The sequence below is a fragment of the Agelaius phoeniceus genome, chromosome 2, assembly GCF_051311805.1.
Source record: "Agelaius phoeniceus isolate bAgePho1 chromosome 2, bAgePho1.hap1, whole genome shotgun sequence".
Classification (NCBI taxonomy): domain Eukaryota; kingdom Metazoa; phylum Chordata; class Aves; order Passeriformes; family Icteridae; genus Agelaius; species Agelaius phoeniceus.
The window spans coordinates 74897813-74922956 of NC_135266.1; the positions used below are offsets into that span (position 1 = coordinate 74897813).

Consider the following 25144-nt stretch of genomic DNA (forward strand, 5'->3'; position numbering starts at 1 on the left):
ATCCTGCTCTGCTAAATTCAATAGGAATAATAATTTCTGCTTTTAGCAAAACTGGGATTGAATACTCTGTCCTCTGCAAACAAGTGCTGTCCCCAAATGTCCTATTTGGCAACCCAGTTTCTACTACCCTGAACACATATTCCTCTTTATATTCAGAGTGAAGATGGTAAGGAAAATGCCTTTCTTCTTACAGTAGCAATTAAAGCTCCTTATTATCCTAACAGGAAGTGGCAGGGGAGGCTGCACATCTATGGACAGTATTTATGGTAACCCACATGAAAGTCTAGAGCACACAAACATTTAGGGTAACTTTTCCCTGGAGATGTCTGTAAGAAATACTGGGACATCCTTGTGCCAATAAGGAAGAGATGTTTTTAAAAACAGTGCAAAGAAGTTGCTCCTGAGTGATTCATTGGTTTAGGCGCTGTATAGAATAATAGATGGGAAAAGATAATGAGCCTGTGAGGTCATTTAGGGTTGCTGCCTGCACTGGTTTGTGGAGCAGTCTCCTGTTAGTAATCCTGGGAATGGATTTGCCTTCAATCCCACAATAGTTTATAGATACTTTTCCCAGTCACAATGATGTTTTCTCCTCTCAAAAGGTAGTGGCTCCAAGTGTACAAAATAGCTGTAGGCAAATGAGGAGTAAGGATGGATGGAGCAGACTTGGAAGCAGGATTAGTACATTTGGTTTAGAGGGCAATAGGTGTTTTGACACTCCTAAGGTGCAGTGTCTCAACACATAATGTGTTACCCAAGTAACAATAGTGCTGCCTCAGAGGCAGGTTCATTGCAATACTGAGTGCAGATAGCATCTCCTGCTGTAATTGTTTCTTGAGATGGGCTTTCCTCCTGGCTCACAACCAGTGTTCATTAGTGTCGTGAGGGGGCAGTAAACTTGACAGAGCAGATATGTAGGGAAATGATGTGGTTTGGCTGGGAGTCATCACGAAGGAGAAATACTTAACAGTCGTGCAATACTGCGACTATGTATCGTGTATCATACTCATTAACTATTATTTGTTACTCAAATAACTACATATATAGGGTTACATATATGCCTCTCTGTGTGTGTAAATATAAATATACACAGGCAGTTTAAAGGATTTATTTGATGAGTTGGACATGACAGCACAATTCAAAAGCAGCATATTCACAGATAAGGACTACATATAATGTCAAGCATGTACCAGTACAGACTTTACAGTGTTTAAGCAATGAAGTCAGTGTTTGTGCACTACTTTAACTCCATTTCTCTGTGCAAGGCGCGTTCGTGCCGTGTCTGGTATGGTCTATTATAGAGTGATTGTGGGGGGTTTATAGTTCCCTTTGCTCTGGAATGCGTAAATGTGCGGCAAACAGCTGTTTCTCTGTCCGCCCTGGCGCTTCCCGGCCGCGGGCGCTGGGGCGGCGGCGCTGCCCCGGGACGCGCCGGGAGCGGGCGCTGGGCGGTGCTGCCGGCGGCCGCCGCCGGGGGGCGCCAGGGCCCCGCCCGCCGCTGCCCGGGAGCGGCGATCCCAGCGCCGCCTCCCGCGGGAGAAGCGATTCGGCACGGTGGGATCTAAAACCCCGCGGGGATGGATCCTAACAGATGCTCTCCGCTTTTGGGACTTCAGCAGAACTGCCCAGGGCTTGTATCCCGAGCAGTCGCCGTGGCTGCAGCTACTCCCCAAGGAGCTCATGCCCTCCTCTCCGTGCTTTTACTCCTCCCAGTATCTTGGATCCCCTTTGGATCCCCTTTACAGCAGGAGTGAGGTCATGGAGTTGGCTATTGAGAGCACGTTGTTCATCCCCTCCTGTTTCACATCAGTGCTAGGCTGCGTTCCAGGCTGCACAATGCATTTACGGTGTTTAGTCACTCCCATGGTGCGGTAATATCTGCGATGAGTAACATTTTTGCCTTTGTAATAAGTTTATTTGGAATGGCTAGTACTCGTGCATGTGGCTGTGTAATCTTCTTCAAGGGAAATACTCATTTCCCAAAAATGTCTCCCTCCAGCCTTCCTGTCCAGCAGATGCCACCAGATGCATGGTAGGGGCTAGTATGGACAATGAATTCTATAAATTCCAGATCAAAATATATCCATTTCCAGACTAGATGTTTAATTTTAAGTTTGTTCTGTGAAGTAGTATTGTCTCAGATGAGTTTTTACTTAAATTGATAACTGAAGCAACTTACGTTCTCTGAGAGCATCTGTATTCCTGGACACAGATTTTTACGACTGATTAAGGAGGCAGATTTACATGAAAGCCTCGCTCAAACATTGGTATTACATCTCCAGGCTGTGCACGACGTCTTGTTTTGTTGCCATCAGAATCAGCTGGGGGTGTGGATTTACTGTATTTGCATCCATACTTTCGACACTAGTGTAATGTAATTTGAAAACAAGTAATTTTCCATGTCCCTTGCACTATTCCCACTCCTTTGCAATTGCACCTTGTTCTTTTCTGTCCAACTAAACAATTCATTCCTATGACCTCTTGGTCTGAAATCTAAACTTGATACTAAATATCTTCTTCAGTTGCAGCCACATGCGTGTAGCTTGCTCAGGCTGCACTTCAGTGTGGCAGAACATTCATATTCATTATTAGCTGCCTCCTTCCATATTGAACACAAGCAGAATCACTATGCATCAAGGAAAGAGGAAAATGTGATAAACTTGTTGAGCATGTTTCATGAATATGAATTCTCAATTTACTGTTCTCCTTTGCATGGAAGATGTGTAGTGGGCACCTCATTGTCAGGGCATCAGTGATCTACCCCTAGAAAATAAAAATAATCTTGTTATTGCTTCTATTTAAATGAGTGAATAAATATCTCAAAGTTTGCTTTATTCAGAGTGTTATTTATTCTAATTTGATTATCGGACCAACTTAATCTTACTTTCAATTTGTTTTAGGATGAGTATGGATTGCCTTATTCTTGCAAGGAAAAAAGATGCACTTCCTCAAGGAAGAGAATAATGCAAGCATATGAGTCATTCACTCAACCTGGTCCCATAATCTCATTTAAATCTCATCTGTTAAACAGGAGAATGCTGCTGTCACTAAAACTTTTATGTGATTGCTATGAATGTATCATGTCTCACTGCCTTTGTAAAAGTCATTATATGTAGAGATATACTGTAAATACTTTAAAGAAAAACAGGGAGAGTTCCTAATGATAACCCTGTTATATCTAAAATGGCTTTTTTTTTTTTCCTTTTTAGCAAACTTCTGAAGAGAAAGAAGTCTGAAAAAGGGCTGCAGGGAGTGACTGGAGAATGGTTTGAAGAAATAAAAAGAAGAAAATATCAGAATTACATTGATGTCAATAGAATGTTAAAACCACCATTAGAGCATCAGCTAAGGAAGAGCAAAAACACCAGTGAGTTACATTTGTCCATCTCCTCATCTATATAATAGTGATCACCAAACCAATGTCTTATGGCATATCAAAGTGTAATAGTTAAGGAGTTTCTGAAATTGCACTGAGCTTCTTCTCAAATCATAGTTTTACTAAAGATGTATTTTCAAAATGGGTATGTTTCTTTGAGCAGGTTCTGTTAAAAGCAGAGCTGGGATTCACAACAGAAAATCCCTGATATTTTTATGCTATAGTTAGAATCATAGTATGGCCCAGGTTGGAAGGACATCAGAAGATCTCCAGGTCAGTTTTTCATAGGAAGGGGAACCTGAATGACATTATTTGGCACCGTTTGCAGTCACATCTCTAAACCTCTAGTGATGGGGACTCTACCATGGCCCTGAGGAGGCTGTTCCAGTGATTAATTGTTCTCACTGTAAAAAAAATGTCTTTATTAATCAAAATGAAATTGCTATAATTATAGTAAATACAGTGATAGTTTCCCAATCAAAGCAGTGATGTCTGCATTGTACAAAAAGGTTGTGGTTTAACCCCAGCTGGCAGCAAAGCACTACACAGCCACTCGCTCCCCCACCATGGGAGGGGATGAGAATTGGAGGGCTAACAGTGAATTGATGTAATGACAGTTTATAGATAAAGCAAAAGCCATGCACACAAGCAAAGCAAAGCAAGCATTCATTCACCACTCCCCATGGTCAGGCAGGTGTTCAGCATCTCCAGGGCTCCATCACATGTAACAGTGACTTGAGGAGACAAATGCCATCACTGTGAATGTCCCCCCTTCCCTCTTCTTTCCCTAGATTTTATATGCTGAGTATGATGCTGTATGGTATGGGATATGCATCAGGTATGCTGGCCCCAGCTGTCCCCTCCTGCCTCCTTGTACACCCCCAATCCACTCGCTGATGGGATGGGCTGAGAAGCAGAAAAGCCTTGGCTCTGTGTAAACCCTGCTCAGCAGTAAGGAAAACATCCCTGAATTACCAATGACTGTTCTCAGCACAAATCCAGAACACAGCCCCATTTTAGCTACTATAGAAATAATTAATCATCACAGCCAAACCCAGCACATTCTTTACTCCTTATTCCATGCCATTTACATCACACTCAGGTCCCACACTCTTCAGTGTATCCCCATTAACCACCCCACTGCCTTCACCTTGCCTCTGCTCTCCAGCTTAGCCTTACTCATATACTGCAGTGTCTCAGGGGTATACCTGCTCCAAGTAGAGTCACAGTCTCTCCAGGGATATACTTGCTGCAGCATGGAGTTATCCACAGCCCCAGTCCATCTGAGGTGCACCTTTTCCAGCACAACCTCCTCCATGGGCCACAATGCCTTCAGAAATGTACCTACTCCAACATGGCTTTACCTGTGGCTGCAGTCTCTGTGGGGGAGTCATGGGCTTATCCATGGCCACTCACTTTGAGGTTCTCCAGCATGACCACATGCACAGCCACAGATTCTTCGAGGTGTGTACCTTCTACGGACTTACTCTTGGTCACAATCCCTTCAGAGATGCACCATAACCATGGCATGTAACCATTGCACCAAGGAGCACTAGGCTCTAACTTACAGCCTGGCAAGCAAGCCCCATGGCAAGCACTGGAGCCTGTCAATTAATAGCTAAACAGCATGAAAAGTGATAAATTCAGTCTAGCACATTCCACTGAAATCTGTCGTTATCTCAAACACTTTGAGCTTTACATTGGGTATCCCAAAGAACTCTTGTGGTTTAACCCCAGCCATCAACTAAGCACCACCCAGTGGCTCATTCACTTGACCGCCATCAGGATGAGCAAGAGGCTAAAAGTGAGAGAACTCATGAGTTGAGATAAACACAGTTTCATAGATAAAGGATAAACCTTGCACATGAGGAAGCAAACCAAAGAATTAAGTCACCACTCCTTGTGGGCAGGCAGGTGTTCAGCTTTCGCCAGGAAACCTGGGCTCCAGCACACACAATGGTTGCTTGGGAACACAAACACTATCACTCTGAACATCCTCCCTTCCTTCTCTCCCCCCCAGCTTTCCACGCTGAGCACGGTGCTGTATGGTCGGGAATGTCCCTTGGACCAGCTGGGGTCAGCTGTCCCAGCTGTGTCCCCTCCCAGCTCCTTGTGCACACTGAGCTACTGGCTTGTAGGGTGGGGTGAGAGGCAGGAGAGGTCTTAACTCTGTGAAAGTGCTGCTCAGCAGTGACTAAAGCATCCCTGTGTTACTGACACTGCTTACAGCACAAATCCAGGGCATAGCCCATGCAAGCAGCTATGGAAAAAAATTAACTATACCAGCCAAAACCAGCACAAAAAATTTTCATTTTGCCTAGTTTTCTTAAAAAACTAAAAGCACCTAAATGACATTTGGAATAAGTAGATGAGTTTGGATGAAAAAGGTTTGACTATACTAGTGAAAACTTTTTCTGGTAACACTGGGCTAAAGGCATGCTAGTGCTTATTATAAGGGTGAGAGTCAAAGCCTGAAAAGTTGGCCTGACCAGGAAGCAATTTCTTGAGATCTCATTTCACAGGTTCTGATGCCCATCCAAAATGAACATGCACAAGAAACATGGTGTCTCTATAAAAAGCATACTCTCTATAAAAAAGTACTCTGCACTGTCTTTCATCTTCTATCCAGATAGTTCTCATGCACAATATATGCTTTTATTCCATTCACACTTCTGCATGTTTTTCATTGAGCTCCTCCTATTTGTGCTTCATAGCAACTGGAAATCGAGTCATGGATTTCAAAAGATAAGTGAAACCTTAAACATTTTCATCATACTACAGACCTGCACAGAATAGATCTCAGTCTTTCCTGACCTTTTATCCCCAACATCCCCTCCAGTCCTCAGCTACCTACTATTTTTCTCCTTCAGAGATGGTCTCATTGACTAAACTCTGTGTAATTGTTCTCTGGCATTTAACTTTGAAAGCACCTGTTTCTATTTCAGATCTGAAGAAGGGCTTGTGTGCCTCAGAGGCTTGTCTGATATTTCCAACGGTATAAGCTGACTAAATAAAAGATCCTACTTCTTCCTGCAAGCCTTGCTGTGTCTACATCCCTAGACCATCTTGGCTATGGCAGTGCTATTCGGACTCTCTTGATGTTACCTGCATTGTCAAGTCAATGCCACCAAGAGAATAGGCTCTGAAAGGGGTAAAGAATGAGGCATTTTGAAGTACACAGAGATTGTCACTGAAGGTGAAGCCATGTATTACACACAAGATTTAAATCACATGACATGAATTATTTACTTCATTTTGGACAATGTCCAAAATGCTGCCCCTTGCTGTTGTTATGAATGATACTTTGTCCTAATTTCTGGGTTTGCTTTCTCCTACAGTCATTGGATAAGCCATTTTCAGGCTGTTGTATTGTGTCAGGCATGTGTTGCTTTAAATGGAGAAAAAAAAAAGTAATGCCTTATTCCTGAGTGGCATCTTGTTTCCTTATATCCTCCAGTTCTCTGTGGTGTGGTGCAGATCCTGCCATTTCTTTGCCTTTTCTATAAGTGATACTCATCTTCCCACCAAATGCCAGCTGCTTTTACAGGCAGACTGAGTTAATGTTCTGTTTGAAGAAAACAGGTCATAACGTTCCCAAAGAAATCATTCACAATATCTTGCATTGAAAATACAGAGGTGATATGCAGTTTGTAGCAGAAAAAAAAGGTACTCTAATGGCCACAGGAATCCCAATGTAAGGAAATCTATGATACAGAGGATACATTAGTCTGAGTTAGTGTTATGGAGTTACATTACAGTCAGTTAGGTCATTGTATGTTCTGGGTTGTCACAATTATATTTCTTACAAACGTAAAAAGAAAGTGAGTAATGATTGTGAGGGCCTCAATTTTCAAATGTTTGATTTGCCTGTATTTTTAAAACAGGTATGATTTTCAAGTAATTGAGTTCTGATTACTTTGTGAAAATCAGCCTCATGTAGCTCACATGCATCACCCAAAACAAATAATACATTTTGAAACTTTAGACCTGTTTATCTTTCTGTCTTCTAGTTAGTCATTATAAACCAGTATGTCACATAGTCTGTCCAAAAATGTCAAAACTGGATTTACCTGACATAAAAGGTAAGCAAAAGAAATTTTTTATTAAGATAAAACATTTATGTATATTTTAATACTGCATTTATTAAGAACTCAAAACAAATCTACTTTTTATCACATTTTTAGATCATAAAGAAATAAAAATGTCATCCCGCATGAATCCTCAAGCACAAAAGAACACTTCAGCTTCCTTTTTGGGGTTCAGATCACCTTTTGCTTGGCTTTCCTCCTTTAGAAGATCAAGGAAAACCCAGACTCAGAAGCAACCACGGTGAGCTATAATGAGAACATACATTATTTCCAGCTTTTAAAAAGTATATGAATTGTTCTGTGGTATAGAACAAAGTTCTAAAGTTTTAGAAAATTTTGTTGAATTATTTTTTTCAGTCTCTCGCTTTTTACCTCATTGGGAACATTGTGATTTTACTTGGTCCTGTAATGAAGAGATTATCTATATTATGTCAGAAGAAAGAGGACTAAGTCACAAGTAGTAGGTAGAGTCTCTTGGCTAAACCTTTTTTTGCACAGGACTTAAAGTATATGAAAGACTGTAGACTTTGGAGCAGCTGCATCGTTTCATTCCCTCTCAAGAGGACACGGTGTGAGGTGCGTGGGGATCTGGTGCCCTTTGGCTGTCATACAATAGGAAAGCATAGCTTTCCCAAGTCATGGCAGAGAGTACCGGCCCCAGGCAGCTCTGCTGCATCAGTTCCCACCATTTCTAGCCCAGAGGCAGCTTAGAGGCAGCCCTGCAGCTTGAGCTCCAGCCAGGCAAACCGGACAGCTCTTGGCCCTTTTGTCTTCTGGGCTTTGTCAGTGCTTTGGGTTCAGTACTTGGGTTTGCTTTGGTTTACTTTGGTTTTTGAATCTGAACCAAAGTTGGTCTCATACACAGCTCAGGAGCTGCTGTTTGAAGAGCATCCTTCTCCTTTGCCATTCCCAAGGTTGAAGCTGTTGTTCAGAGGAAACGGGGTGGGGGAAGCTACAGTCAGGCTGGTTAGGCTGCCTGATCTCTCTTAACTTTTGTCCCGTGTGGCTGTATGTCAGCAACACGTGCATGAAGTCTTACTATTCTTGTGTGCATCTTAGGGTAATGCTTGGGACTAGCAATCACAGGTAGAGCTGCATCGTGCAGTGCTGTGAAATCCAAGTGCAAAGATGCGAGATCTTTGGTACAAAAAGCTGATTTTTGCTCAGCGCGTCTCACGTTGGTATTCTGGTCTGTGCCTGGGGCTCCCTGCTGGCATGATGTAATAAAACAGCTGTAATAAACAATGACAGGGAATGCAAGCCTCTAAAGAAATTATGATTAGTCTGATACGTAGGTTTTGTAACAGAGCAGCTTGCTATTGTGGAGTGTTTGTATGAAAGCAGGAGATTTAAGGAGAGGTTTAAGTTGAGGCTTTGAGGTTAGCTTTGTGGATTTTCACTGGTAACAATTCTCTTACATAACAACACAACATAGAAAAGGAATATGCAGTGTTAACACTGCTCCATACCTGTCATCTTCTCCTTCCTCTTTCTTGTGACCTGGTAATGCCCCTTATCCTGGAACACAGAAACACTGGGCCACAGTCTTCCCTGAAGACTAAAGGGACACTTGTGTAACTGAGAATCAGATTTCAAGGGTGCTTTATCCTGGTGCACAGTGAGGTAGCCAATGCACACACGAAGGTCGAGGCTTTGCTGTAGAATCTAAGCACCAAAATGATTTCTTAATTTAAGAAGGCAAAAAAACCAAACTGTGCCTACTCATTAGATCAGCTTTTCTTGTGTGTGTTTATCTGGCTTTTCCATGGAAAATCTATCGTATCTCAGGCTCAGATGCCTTTGATTTCTGACCGAGCTTAACTTGAAAAATAAACAAGTCAATCCTGACGTGTAACTGAGCTGATTGCTACATTTTCTAGTCACGCCTCTCTGTTGAAAACTTCCCCCACCCTCTTCTAGGTGTTGCCGTGGCATGTGGTTTGCTTTATGCATAGGCAAAGCACTGAAATAATCTGCCTCTCTCCAGGTAGAGTTATTTGGGAGAGCTAGTGAAACGCTGTAGGACGCAGCACTGTAAATCCTGTAAGTAAGCCTAACTGGCAGAAGCTTTTCAATGGCTGAACATTAATGGCTGGTTAGAGGGTCCTTTCAGTTCTGGAGAGGGAGTTTTGGCAGCTGTGGTGGTGTTCTGCTCTGAGAATAAGTTATGGATGCTGCAGGAAGGAGTGCACTCACATGGACATACAGAAGATGCTAATAAAAGGTTTGTAACTGTAGTCTGAAGGCAGTTTGATCACTTTTGGTTCAAAGGTGTCAGTCCTTGAATTCATTCTTTACTCTTTTCTATATGTATAAGTGTGATTCATCCGGGATAAAAATGCTGTTTAATTGTGTTTTCAGCATATGTGATTTATGTGTTTGGTTTTTAGTTACTTCTTAGTACTGATAAGAATAGTCTTGAAGAAAATGGATTATACTGACATTAGAGAGCTTGGTGGTAGCCTGGGGAAGACAGGTGCCTTGCCTCTGTGGAAACACTAATTCACGGGCAGATTTTAATTCATGGATTTTTATTATTGTTACCAGTTGTGATAGTCATCTTTTACTTTTAATCTTACATTTGATTGTCATTAAAAAGATACATATATATGGAAGTGGAAAAGTAGAAAATATATTTTCTCATTTTCTATACAGAGGAGTATTTTCCAGATGGCAAATATTTCTGAACTTGAACATCAATTTAGCTTCTTTCCTGTTTATGAATAATAGACAATATTTACAATTATATGTGCATATGCATTGTGTGCAAAATAATGTAAACATTGCTCAGTGTTGTTAACCAAAAAAGAAACTGAATTACTGTTTCCTAAAATTAGGCAATATTTCTCTGAAAGTAAGAAAAAGTTTAATTTTGAAATGCTGGAAAATTTAAGACAGTTCATAGAAACTAATAAGGCAGTTTGGGAAATTGAGAGATTGGCATAGGAAAAATATTAAAAGAACCTCGTCAGTGTAAGTTAGCAGGGAGAAAAACAAAGCAGGATGCAATGACCAGTTATTTCTGAGAGAATAGTGACAATAAAGACACAGATGAATTTAGAATAGTGCCAGAGGTGCAAATGAAAATTTAAATTTTGCCTAGACTATCAGAAGGCATTTCTAACTGACATTTCTAACATGTCTACTTCATGTACGTTCATTGCAAGGAGCAATTAATACAACATCAAGTGGGAAGAGCTTTGTGCTCTTGGGCTTTGCCAAAGAGTGGCTTTGCACAGTAAAGCTGAAGAAGAAAGCTTCTAACAAAGCTTTTGCATTTTTGTTATGCATATAAGTAAAACTAAGGTAACTTGCTAAGCCACAGGATTTTACTGAACTTAATTTGCAGGAAATCATTGTAAAAGCTCTGAAACCTAAGTTTCGTTCTTAGTTTGTTTTACAAGCATTAAAACACAACTTTATTTAAGTTTAAAGGAAAAGCTACATAGATTTCTGGGTACTGGTTCTGTAAACTTCATTCAAAGGGGGAGGTAAGCCCCGGTTTAATGGCTGTTTTTATTCAGAGCTGCAAGGAAAAATTAGAGAATTTAGATTCAGACTGTCTAGCCAAATCCTAAGCCCGCTGAAGTCAACAGGCTTGTTTGGTTTCAGTTGGACCCCATGTCAGAGAGGAATCCTGGTTTTACAGTTCACAATTACAGAAGCAAAAACAAATTGCACCTTTCAACTGTTCTTCCCTGCCTGCAAGCACATTGCAAACAAATGACAAAGCACTTCAGGAGGAAAGGCTGGGCCACAAAGAACTTGCCAACAAGCCGGTTTATACTTGCTGTTGAAGCACAATAAAGTAGTCTACCTGAGCACAGGGAGGCTTTAAGAGCCTAAGAACAAGGTGATTCAAAAAGACTTTGAGACAAACAGGACTGAGCAGAACCATCTTTCCCTACTTCATTTTCTCCCAAGAATTAACTTCCTGGGAAAAAAACAGTTTCTGAGACAAGGAAGAATTGGCAATCAGCACAGGCTGAACAACATTTCCTTCGGGGCTTTTGAAGGGACTGGGTTTGCTTAGTTGTAAAACAAGGATCTGCAGACTTGAATAGACTCAGTGATGTCTAGTCCTCTTCTTCTTTCTCTCATTTATTTTGTATTTGTCTGCAAGTCACCCCATCAGACAGAGTACTTTTTATGTTCAGGGCTTCTCGGCTTGTTCTAACCACTGCATTACTCACGGATGCTCGAGCCAGCTCTCTGCCAAGCTCTTGCAGCCTTAAATAGCTTAGGAAAGCAGATGAGCCTTCTACCATCTCTTAAAAATTGGTAAATAAAAATTGCTGCTATTCACCCAAAACACCAAAGCCAATCTGCTGTCTGACTCTCCTCTTTTGCAGGGACAGAGCACAGCTCTGCATCTGAGTAGGGTGAAATGGAAGAGAAAAACAATAGAACTTCAGATGCAAACCAGTCAGAACTTAACAAGTATATAACTTAGGCTATGACTAGTACTTATTAAATTATAGCTGTTTGGAAAAAGAACAAATACCATCTTACCATAATGCTGGATTGAAGCAATTCTGTTGCAGACACTGAGATGTCAGTATGTTGAGTTCATTCTTGGCTGTGCAGTTATGAAGTTTGCAAGCTGACAAGGCCAAACTGAATGGGACATTTTCTGAGCACTTTATTTTTGCAGGATATTGGCAGGGGGGAGGTAAGGATGAATTCTTCATAGAGCAAGTTTTTTTTCAGATGCTTCTCAATAGTTGTTAAAATGAGAAGCTGCTGCATATTTCCTACTTGATGAAATTGCAGCAAGTTCCTTTTCAAAACCAACATTTAAATCCCTCTGCCTACAGATATGACAGTTCTGCTAGCCCACCCTCAAAAGTGGAAGAAATGGCAACGGTAAGTAGTTTATCAATTTCTTGTCTGCAATGTTTAAATACAGATGTTTCAAAAACTAGTCCCCTTGCTCTAGGCTGTTGCTTTAACGTGTTTAAATAGTATTCTTGCAGTTCTTGTTTTAAATGTTGAGTAAAATGTCTTTGTTGTGAACTTGTTGCATGTAGTAGACTGAGCTTGTCTGTTAAAATCCAAAGCTTTCCTAGCTAGGCCTACATCTAGCTCTGCCAGATTTCAGTTCTCTCATAATAATTGCATGGATATTTTCCTAGGTCAGGACCTTCACATATCTTGGCAACTGTAACCAACCTGTAAATAGATCAAAACTCACACTAAATCATAATCTAGTATATTTACTTTGTTTCATTTCATTTGTACAAGGATGAAAAAGAGTAGCTGGCCTGGGCAGGCAGTAATCTAGAACCTCTTGTGCAACATTTCCATGCACAGAGTTACCACGTAAATGTAAATTTTGAAGTAGGAACATTTTTTTTTTATGAATGGATGGATGGATGGATGGATGGATGGATGGATGGATGGATGGATGGATGGATGGATGGACGGATGGATGTTCCATTTTATAAGCACAAGCTCATTTTAAGGATAAACCAGATTTATTTCTGATGTAATTTAAGTGCATGCTGTTGAAATATCAGATTTTCTTCCAAGGATTATGTTTTCTATCTTAATTATTTCATTACCCTGTATTACTAACATGTTTTTCCTCATCTTCAATTGGGTGACATAACCACAGAGGGTACTAAGAAGATATACAGTGTATAATCAAAGGCACAGAGGATGTAAACTGGCCACCTCCCTTCTCTCATATTTCAAAAAAAAAGAGAAATCTATATTAATATATGACTGAGCAAAGATCTTATCAGGGAATCTTGTCTGTTATGGAAACATATTATATAAAGCTATATTATAGCTAGATGAGTAAAATATTATGAATATGGCAAACAAAAAAAAAGTAGTAGTGTGGGTTTTTTTTGAAAAAAGGAGGAAGAGTTTCAGCTAAAATAATTCAGCAATTAAACAATTGTCTGCACTTCCACCATCTGAGACTGTGAGTTTAGTGAAACTAAACTGGGTGGGATAGAACCTCTCAGTTTAACATGTAATCAAAAACCAGATGGGGAATAGGATGACATTTTCCCCACTTTTATCACTAAGTGCTGTCTTTCTATAAGAAAATGGACTGTAGTGTTAAATTATTAAATATCTGTTGGGAGGTCAGTGGGTGAATTTTAAAATACACTGATCAAGGAAGATGTGATTGTGGAAAACTAAATTGAGAGGTACAATGCAATAAGGATGCATTAGGATAAATTAAGTAAACTATGCCCTTATCCAAAAAATGCTACAGGATGAGGACAAGATGAGTAATTCTCCTTATTATATGTGTAGAACTCTATAAACTGCATGCAATTTTACAACCCTCAGTTGTGTATTTTAATAATACATTATTTAATGGAGTGACAGAGCTTACTCACCTCTGGAATTTGTGACATGGGTTGTGATGTGATATGTGAAATGTGATTTGAACCCACATGAACTGAAACCAGTTTACTTTACAATTTTTAACAGGCTGAAATGTGTAATTCCCCAATGTCAACTGAAACAAGTGGTCAATCTTTTGATACAAACCAAAATGAAACAGTGGAGAAAAGTACACTGGAATGGAATGAACAGCTAGAGAAAGAGATTTTCAGTGGTAAGTGTGTCCTTATTTCGGTATTGTTTGATAGTATTGTTACCAGAAGTTACTGTGGTTTGGGAGAATTTTCTGCAAAAGCACAGCTGTAAAAAACGGCTCATTTATAGCAGAAAGGCTACTTTTTGTTGTCTTTGTCTGACAGCAGAATGTCTACTCCAACACTGATTTCAGGAGATGTCAGTGATCAATCACTCTAAGAGTGCATTTCATCTCAGACTGATACAGTTCAGAAGAACCCCATGTAACTGTGCACAGTTCTCTCTGCTGTTTCTGCTGGGAGCCCGCACTGCACCCTTTAGCTGCAGACATGATTACGTGAGAATTCTATCCATTTCCTGCATGAATAATTTGGATCATGATGAATTATTTGGCCTGGTTTTATAAACTGTAAAGCCACAAACCACAGAATCAAGAGGCATTATGGCATTCAGTTAGTTTTCTGGGAGCCTTTTTATACCCCCAGTCAAGAGTTGCAGATTCTTTTTCAGCTTGGCTCATGTCCTCCCAATGGAAGACTCAGAAACAACTCATCTTTTTTCTTGTTCTAAGCTGGATTTCTCAGGAGTCTTCTATTTTGTGTGCTGAAGAGAAACTTAGGAAAAACGGAGAATTTTAGTACCTTTGGATCACATTTTATTCCTACTATACATATTTATCAATGCTTTCTTAATGCTTTTGTAGTGTTAACACAGGTCTGTAGTGACTGATCACTCAGTCTTATGTATTTAAGTGGATTAGGAAATTCTGTAAAAAAACAATCATATCCATTGTATATTATGCGTAATATTTTGAAAATAGCAGAATACAATTAGCAAAGGAATAATTGCTTTTGACAATAAAATTAGTTTTAATACATTGCTATCAGTCTTCTGACTGAATATCTTGGTTAATTGAGCTACATAGTGTTTAATTCCATTTCATGAGGTTGCCTATATATGTTTATATAAATACATATTTGTTGCTAGATTGAATCACAGCTTCCTAACTATTTAATTACCCTTTCTTATCCAGAAAATGCCATTTTCAGTGCTCATACAATTCAGAAGAGAACTTATTTTATGAATGAAATAAACAGTGGACATGCCAGACTGCTGAATATGCTTGTTTGATGGTTTGCAGGATTCTGTTTTCTTATAGTTATGTCATAACTGTGCTTTGTGAACACGCAGAAAGGTCCGTGTTTGCCTAGTGAATTCTTTTCAGGGATTTTTTTGCTTACAGACTATATTTAGAAGGTTTACACACACACACACACACACACACACACACACACACACACATACATACAGTGAGTGAGAACTCAGACTTCAAATTGTTTTGTTCTTCTTTTAAATAGCATAAAGACTAACATTTACATAAAGAGCAGTCATGGAGGAGAACATTTTTTTTCTTGTAGTCATAATGGGTCACTGCTGAAAAGTCCTATGGAGGAAGAATGTGTGGTTTGGGAAGGGTTTTGAATGCTGAGAAGCTGACTCCTTTTAAAGCCAGTTCTGATTATTAATGTAGGACGTGAAACATTTTAACATAAGCAGTCAGAAGATTATTAAAGAAAACAAAACCAAGTATCTTTTTTTTTTTTTTCCCTGTGCAGTTTTAAGTGATCTGGATGACCAACTGGCCCAGGAACAAGCCCAAGACCCTTTGGACAGGATCATTTCTACAAGCAGTGCATCCAATGTCCAAAGTAGTAGCGCATTCCCTACTTCAAAGAGGCAGACTGTTAGCAGGGGGCAACAGAGAAATGACTGGAGTGACATCCCTAGCACATTTTTCCCAGATGGAATGAGAACACTAAGGGCCAAAGATGAGCACAAGATTTTCATCAGACCAAGGAAGTTACAGAGTGCATATATAAACTGGCACCAAACAGCCTTTCAAGAGGATTGCAGTTATGGTGATGCAGTGGATGGGAATCCCCGTCTGCACCGCAGGAGGCTGTCCGCAGTGTCCTTCGGGCGGTCTTCCGAGGGCAGCTTATATCCCCCTTCCGTAACGCACAACAGCGGGTTTAGGCACAAGGCTTGTATGAACAGGGATACAGCTGGCAGAAGTTACTCTGTGTGCTCCCTTCGGAGATGTCCATCATCAGTATCTTCTGATCAGCTCTCAGCATCTAGTTTGCAGCATCCATTGGCAAGGGAGAGCAAGAATGGTTTTGTACCTAGGTTTGGTCGACAGAACCCAAAGAGAATTCCTCTGTCTTCCATTGTATGGAACAACACACCAGACTCTTCAGAACAAGCTCCAGAAACAATGTTTAGAACTCAATCACTGATGGAATTTCATGCTACAGACCATGGTAGATATCCCAGGTCTTTACAAGAAACTAAGAAATACCCAAGTTACCACCCAAAACACCACTACAGATCCATTTCAAGCAGTAATTGCTTTAGCAGAGTTAGTTGCCCTGACAAAGCTACTTCTCCATTGCCCTTTGATAACTGGGAAAACTATCCTGTATACAAATCAGAAAATAATCTCTCTAGATCCTTCTATAGAGACGTCTCTTCTCATGGGAAGCTGTATGCAAACCAAAAAAATTCTTATGGAAGAAAAGACAGCTATCCTTCTTGGGCTGATATTCCTCAGTGTTACAGCGATGATGTGTTTATTTCCCCTGATGCCAGCTTTGAAGCATTTATGGCTAATTTAAATGACCAGCAGTGGGCACATAAAAAGAATGCCAAATTTGGTTCACAGCGCCTGCAGAATGATTTTCACATGTACTCTCCAGAAAATACAAGTATCAAAAGGATGACAAGAAGTGCAAACAGAAATTTTTCAGAATTCACTGAGGGCTGTCAGCCTTGGCTAAGTTGTACCTCTTCTGTTTCTTCATCTGGTATCAGAACGGATGAGTCAGTCTTTCCCAATTCAAAGAACCAACCAGAACCTACAAGACTGAACAGGAATTCAGTTGTTGTTACCCAAAGGAGTACAAAGGCAGACTTTACACACCTGGAAAAGGCTGAAGGTATGAAACAGGCAGATGAAGACACGCTGTTACAGTCAGTTCCTCAACAAGCAGATACAAGCTACATCAACGCAAGGAGTTTTTCCCCTAACAGCCCTGCTTCTGCCATGTGGCAAAGAGATGTATCTCTCTATAGCACAATGACATCAAAGAGACAAGCCCAAGCCACTGCCAGAGGAGATACTGCAAAAATTTATACATCAAATGGTGATAAAAGAAATGTAGAAATGAAGGAAAATGATTGCCCACCCAATAGTGCGTTCAGTCAGCCTCCCTGTATTTTGCCAGCTGATGGGAGCAGGAAGGAACCTTTTCTTCCATGTCAGAAAGAATGGGAACATCATCTGCATTATGCAGCACAAAGAGAGAGCAGCAAACAGGATAGCTGGAGTGCAGAAGCCCTTAACAAAGCTACTCCAAAGAGACACTCCTCATTACTGAATGTTACTTCTGCTCTATCCACTGAAAAATTAGCAAACTGTCAAGGCATGTTGTCCTGTCCTCCTGAGCTCTCATCTAGTTTCTCACAAAACTCTCCCCGAGCACTTTCTCATAAAGACAATGCTAAATGCTTAGGAACACTAACTAGCTCTTCGGTAAATAGCACTGTTACTGAATCTCAAGCAGAAGGGGGGACGACAGCTGAAGTGAGTAGGACAAGTGTTAGCAAAGAGATTTCACAGAAAACACTGCAAAATGCAAGCACTTTAGTTACTAAGGACTATAATGGACAATTCACTACTAGTTCCCCACGAAATGGAAATTCTGGAAATATTTATATGCGTGGCTTTGATGGAGAACCCAATACCTCTGAAAATAGTTTAAGTTATTTTTGCCTTGAAAAAGGAACTGAAAAAATGAGGAGTACTTCACCTTGTATCAGAAGGTTTCACAAGCAAGACAGCTCGCCAAGACATAGCAGTAGCTGTAGCATTACCGGCTCCCCTGGCAGAAACAGCTCCAAATCTTCTGACCCCCTTGTTATTTATTACACTTTGCCTAGAAAATCAGCTAGCATTGCTGGTAGTATTATGTCAGAGACGCCCATCTCTTTACCTAGAGAAAGCAGAGCAACATATGATTGTTTAAGGTCTGAAACTCTGCATAGAGCTGACACCTGTTATTCTAATCAAGGAGATGTATCTTGTTTAGATCCAAAATGCTCCTTTCTAACATCAGCATCACTAAATGCTGCCACAACTAAAAAAGATTACCACACTCCTTTAACCAAAAATAGTAATGATTCAGTAAGTAGTAGTACATCAGTTGATCTGACAGACAGATGTAAACATCTAAGTAGAAGAGAATCCTCTGTGTTTTCAGATTATAAGGAAGGGGGAAATTTTTTGCAGAAATATAAAACCACAAGCACATTTACAGTTTGTGTTGATGAAGATCATGTCAAGTATCATGAACTAGTTTCAATTTATTACACACTACCACGGAGGCATTCAAAAACATTCTGTAGTCTCTTTAGAGATAATTCAGAGGATGCAGATTTACCTTGTCCCAAAGAAACTGCTCAGTCACCAAGAATACAAAACAAGAAAAATGAAGGTCATGTGAGTTTAGCAAATGTTTTTTTCCCTACTACTTCAGAAAAAGAGGTGCCTTCATATTCTTCCGACCAAGTATCTTCAGTTCTGGTCACACCTCAGAATTTAAGAACTGCTGTTGATAGTGAAGAAGAGAATTCTCATTTATCCCCTAGGTCTGAGAAGTCAGTGAGTGTGGTACCTAACAAGAAAGATAATTCAGCATGTCTTCCATTAGCAGAAAATGTACTTTCTGATGTGGTGACAAAAGAAATTTCTTTTGGTGGCCCACAATCCACTGCAATAGTGACTAAGTCAGGTAAGGCCATTTCTGATGCTTCAAGCAGCCAGAAGGCAGAAATACATGTAAAAGAAAAGAAGGAAATTTTACAAAGAGCCACACCACTAATGTCCACTTTATCAACCCCTCCCAAGCCAGCCAGACATTTAGAGAAGCCTTTATATTCTAATTCAACAAATAAAAATATTGTAAAGAAGGGAAGCTCTGAAACTTGTTCGCAGCCCCCAAAAATGAACAAGAAAAATCTGAACAGTTTATTCATCCGCTCCAGGGAGAAGAGTTCCCTTGGAAGGAGTGGTAACACAGAGCATGCTGATGTGCCACTTACTCCTGTGGTAGGTATGTACAGGGATAGTGCCCAAGTTAAACAGAGAGTAGATGTCCTACACCGAACCACCCCTCTGTGTAATAATAAATTTAGTGGACTGCAATTAAGGGCTGAAAGTTCAAGAAAAAAAGAGAATGGTTCAAACTTTTGTAGCAAAGTGCTTCCAGAGTCTCCAAGAAAAGCATCTGAGGTAAGCACAGCTTCCAGTGCTGATCCATTTCTTCAGCTAGACAAAGTGGCTAGCACAGATGAAGTAAAGAATTCAAAAATTAAAAAAGAGCAAAACTCACAGACTTCTCATATGGGTAAAGTTTACAGTGGTTTTCAGGAATCAGAGAGGCATATTGAGGGCAACCTGAACATTAAAGATAAAGTCCCCAGGGTTACACAAAATCAGAACATAACACAGAGTGCAGAAGAGGAGAACAAGCTTCTCTCTGACTGCACAAGAGACAAAGTCAAAGATATAGAGAAAAGGAAAAATAGACCTTCAATTAAAAATAAATTAGCAGCTGTTTACAAAACAAGTCGTAAATTTTCAAGTAAAAATCTACCCCCCAAACCACACATAAGTAACATTTTTTCACAGAATGATGGAAGTGCTACTTCTTTAGAGGTCAACATGTCCCTTGACTCATTGATTTCAGTGGATTCCCACCAGCCATTCCTGGAGTTGGACAATGAAAATCAGAATCACAGTCTGAACTCTGACAAGAATACTCCAAGACCAAGAACAGCTGATAATAAGAAGACTGAAAATCAGAATGATCCCTCTTTGCTTGTTAACAGCAAAAGGGGGCCATTTACAAGTTCATATACCCAGAAGGAAGCCATCAGTCCTCAAAAAACTGCAGCGAAAGTGGAAAATAGGCCAAGACTCACAACCCTATTTCCAGATAAATCAGTAACCACAAGAAATAAGAATTCCCAAGTGCTTGATCTCGGGTTAGAAAGCAAAAGCCAGCCCATCTCTCCCAGTGCTACTACCTCATACCCACTGGATGAAGAGAAAGGAAGAGCTAGCAGTCATACCTGTGCTCCTCCCTCGCCACTTTTAACTGACAAAAACTCCAACACCTATGTAAATAGCTGCTTGCAGGCAGACACATGTCCAGAGCAAAACCTGACTTCCCAGACAGTGCTTGGTCAGCATCAAAATACCTCTCAGCCTGCTGGCTTAGAAAACGCTAACCTCAATAGCTATCAGTTGTGCAAGAGCCGTGCAAAAAGTCAGCGTGAGCGTCACCTCTCCGAGGGCATTTGTGCTCGAGATTGCCTTGAGATCTCTGCCTCAGGAAGCAATATTCTACCCAAAGATGGCATACATGGCAAGAGATTTAAATCTTACTCAGAGCTGTTGTCTTGTGATGAGAATGAAAACTGGGCATCAGACGATGAGAAATGTTACAGCACCAGAAATTTAATGTATCCGTCTGTGGAATTTGGTATATTTGGCAAAGAGCAACAACTGGCTTTCCTGGAAAATATCAAAAGGTCACTCACAGAAGGGCGATTATGGAGACCATGTCTTCTGAATAACCCTGGTGCTTTCAGAGATACAGAGAGCTCTTCTATAAACAGGGCTGAGCTTCTGAGCTCAAGTTCTGCTGGGAGCAAAATGTCATCAGCTGCCTCGTCCCCCCGAGAGCTGACTGATACCTACGGGGAAGACCCAGCCGCTTACTCAGACTCAGACAGTGATACCACCACTGATGATGAATATTACCTAGATGAGATAGACAAAGAATCAGAGCTATGAAGGGACTGTGGTACTAAGAGGGCACAATAGCATGGTAGTTTCTGGGCTGGCAAAAACATGTCAAATACACAGAGCCCGTTCTTGTGCTGCTATAAATTGGTACAGCTTCCTTAGTTTCAAGGGAGTTAGTATGGTATATTAGCTGAGCATTTGACTTTTGTATTAAATGTATGGATTCACCTTTCCTGTCTCCCTTAGCAGGGAAAAACAATGTTAAAAAATCCCTTCCCCAAATAAGAGAAGGTAAACAGCTGTTGAGCTTTGGGCACTGTAAGTCTGGGGATGGCTTTCCTCTGAGTCAGAAAGCAGTAGTTAGGTTCCTGCCAGCTACACAGTGCTGGAATGGATAAATTTTAGCTTGAGCTGCTTTTTCTTACAGAACTTAACAGAAAACCAAGAAGTTATTTTACTGATGATTTGTTGTTTCTCCAATCTTCCTCATTATCAAGCATGATAAGGTTAATCCTTCCCACTGAACCAATATCCTCACAAAATGAAACCTCTTAAATCTTTACAGCATATTCTGCATGAATGTTCTTTTTCTGCATTCCTGGGAAGCATAGCAACAATGTCCCTGGTGGCATTTGTTCTGCTATGCTGTTGAGGCAGATTCCACACCAGGACTTTCCAGCATTGCAAGAGCCGTGAGCAATGTGAGTTGCAGAAATACTTCTAGTGTAGGAGAAAAAGCTCAACACAGGGCACAGCACTGGGAAACTTACCAAAAGAAAGAAAGCTGAGCATGGAAATCTGCTTTCCAGACATGGAAGATTCATAACCAGCACAGCTTTGGTTACAGTTGATATGACTGGCCAGATTTCTGGTCTTAGAAACAGGTTAATTTGGATTAAAAGACATACACTTTAAACAATTCAAAATATAAAAAGATTTAGCTTGTTGGTTTCCTGTATTAACCTCATAGGTTGAATCTTTAGTTGTCCTAGCAGTGAGAAAATAACCAAAACAGTTTGTGAGGTCCTAGAGTTCTGTAGCTGCCTCTGCTTGGCTGGTCTCAGGATGAGGCACCTGCAGCCACTGGGCTCCTTCAGGGCAGCAGCACCTGGGGCAGCCTGAGAGGGCACTTGGCTGGGGCACCACTGCACCTATCAGACTAGTGGCTTCCTACAGGCAAGGTAAATAAAACCAGTAAGAAAGGCTCTTTGCTCTTTGTCAAACTACAATACCCTTTTGGTATTTTTCAGCTGTTCCTGCTGTGACCACAGTACTCTTTATCCTCTGAATGGCTGTAAACATGTTCCATTGGTCCTTCTTCACCCACAACAACAATGTAGTATTATTACTCAGTAGCCAAAACTTGTCCCTGGCCATAAAATTTCTAACTAAGCTTTGTTCTCTTTTTATGAAAAATCAGAAGTGGCTCACTGAGCCAGAAGATATATTTTAAAATAATTATACATTTTCTTCTACTTTATTTCTAATTTCATATATGGTCTGAAATTATGGTCCTTATTTTTATATGCTTTTTAATCCAATAAAATTTCTGTAGAACATAATTATATTTTTCTAACTTGAAGGACAGTATACTGGTATTTTAAAATAATATATTTTACACAAAACAAGCAATGCTTGTATCGCTGACTACTCCACAAGAAACTAAAAGATGAAAATATTACAGTAGGTAAGAGGTATCCTTATTTTTTCATACTGTAAGCTTCGTTAAAGAAGTGGGTCTGTAGTTCAAATCTGTACTGATATAAGATAAGTATCATTACTTTTTGCTGGGGTAATTTGTCTTTTGTTGTACATAGAAGGACTAACATAAACTGTATATTTATAGATAGAACTGATCTCTACCACATGCCTTTTCACCAGGATAAAAGAATATGCTGACATAGGCAATGCTGGAAGGAGATGACTACTGTATAATTGCAGTCTTGTAAAAAGTGGTATTCTAAGGAGAGATTATGTTTTTCTGTAAATGTCTCTATTCTCTGTGTGTACAGGATTCTGTAGAGTAAGACAATATAACCAGCTGAGTATCTGTGTGGAATTTCTGTTGTTGTACATTTCTGCAAAATAAATTAATCCAAAAATTTGGGTCACTAGCCTACATAATGTAAAGAATAGTAAAAGAAATGTGTACAAAGGAAGTAAATGGTCATACAGTTTTTCTTGACTAGATGTGGTTTAGAACAATTTTATTTGTAAATATTTTCTAACCATTCAACAGTAGTTGGATTAAGTGCTCACCTTGCAGACATAATTTTTTTTCATTTACTATGCTGTGTATGACAGGAAATCAGGTGGCTTGATTTAATGTAAGCAAGTAAAAACTGCTTTTGATTGTAAATTAGTTGTGGAAGACTGCAGCCTGTTGAGGATCTGTAAACTAAAATTTACACCGAACAACACTATTCTAACAGTCAACTGCATGAAAACATAGGGAGAAATACCTTTTGAATAGCAATCAGCTCCATTCAGTGTAGCAGAGCCAAATTTTTACACTTCCACTCTTCCAAGATTTTCTTTGGCAAAAATATATTCTATAAATATTGATAATTTACAGGATTTTCACATTTAAAACTATTTCTTTGAAATAAATTCTTCATTTACATGAAAAAATGTATTGGTACTGTATTTCTTTTTCACATGCTGTGAATGCAGTAGATTATTTAAAAAAAAATCCAGCATCTTAATATGGTTGCCAACATCATCAGGGTGCTGATGGCCAACAAAGCCATGGATTGAGAAGGGCAGGCAGCCTTGGTCTACCTCACAGCTGTAGCCAGCAGTCACATCAGCTGCTGGGCCCAGGCAGGATGTGCTGCCTTCTCTTGGCCTGCCAGCTGATGAGTCTCCAGCACACAAAATAGTTTTCCATCCATGGCAGAACCTTCACTGTAGGGATATTAAACCCTTTGAGAGGCATATGCCTGCAACTTGCCTTGAGGTGCCTGTACTCCACATAGGGGCCAAGGGTAGTGTTTGATGAGTAGTTTTACAAGGTGATGAGCTCCACGTGAAGATGCCTTCAGCTGCAATTAGGCCTGAGTGAAACCTGGCTGCCACGTGCGTGTAAATGTGTGAGACTAATCACAGTCTTTCAGCCTTAATTACTACAGCCAGTACTTGTGGTACCTGAGCAGTCCTTCAGCCTGGCTTCAGAAGGAAACACAGTTTATGAACTAAGGTGGTTTTTCTGTCTAGACCTCTGTCTACCCAGTAGGTCATGTATGTACCTAGATGATCTTTGAGCATTCTGCCATCTTGATGACATTTGAAAGAAGGGACATATTGGAGTTAGATCCCAATATTGCCAGATGGGACATGCCTGGGCTCGTCTGACCCTTGCCGCTTGACCAAGGGCAGCAGCTCTGGTGGTCTCACCTCAGAGACACCTTTGGCTGGCTGGATGTTGCAGCTGGCACTTGGGACAAGTCCAGGCACGCAGGAACTTGGGTTTACCTCTGGTGGAAAGGCTTTAGGCGAAGTGAAGGAAAAAGGAGATGGGTCCTGCTGGAGGGTTTGATCCAGAGCTTTATTCCTGGCACACAGGCCTCTGAACACAGCAACAGCTCCAACAGAACAAAAACCCACATGGTTGCTGTGTCTTTTAACCCCGGGGAGAGGGGAAGGGAAGGGTTAGGGGTCCCACCAACCAGGTAAGGGAGGGGAAGTCTCAGGGGACAAATGACACCTGGATAGCCCAATGTCCCCAGGGCTGAGAGGCATCTTTGGAACTCTGCCAATCAGACCATGCCCTTGCTGGAATGTTAAGATTGACGGACAGCACTTAGCAGGGGGAAGGGAGGGGTTATTGGTACACCTGGGTAAAGAACCAGGATACTGAGAAAAGGTAATAGAAAAGGTAATACATTGCACTGCAACAGGGACAGAAATGTCATGGTTTCATCAAAGGATATGTCAGGGTGGGTGTGACCTCAGGAGGTCTATGGTCCAGCCTCCTGCTCAAGGCAGATTGGCTTCAAGGTCAGGGCTGGCTTTTTAAGGCTTCATCCATTTCAGGCTTGAAAATCTCAGAAAATAGAGACTGGACAGTTTCTCTGGGCAACCTGTGCCTCAGCCTATAACATGGAGATGGACCATCACTTATTTCAACTCATGCCAGTTGTCTTTCATCCTTCTGCCCTACACCATATCGTGATCTTCCTGGGGGCTCCTGTGAGGTCCAACCCCTCATCGAAGGTATCTCTTAACAGGCTTAACAAGTCCAGC

The 25144-nt window shown here is 40.6% G+C and overlaps 1 protein-coding gene across 1 annotated transcript in view; it reads left to right on the forward strand.

Moving 5' to 3' along the window:
• EXPH5 (exophilin 5) overlaps nucleotides 1-23462 on the forward strand; it is a 37781-nt gene extending 14319 nt beyond the window's left edge. The window contains exons 2-6 of the mRNA XM_077173923.1: nucleotides 3210-3367; nucleotides 7561-7705; nucleotides 12282-12330; nucleotides 13918-14044; nucleotides 15642-23462. Of these exons, the coding sequence (XP_077030038.1) occupies nucleotides 3210-3367; nucleotides 7561-7705; nucleotides 12282-12330; nucleotides 13918-14044; nucleotides 15642-20947 (5785 nt within the window). The 3' untranslated portion in view covers nucleotides 20948-23462. The remainder of the gene's footprint in view (nucleotides 1-3209; nucleotides 3368-7560; nucleotides 7706-12281; nucleotides 12331-13917; nucleotides 14045-15641) is intronic.
• Nucleotides 23463-25144: the final 1682 nt, after the last annotated feature.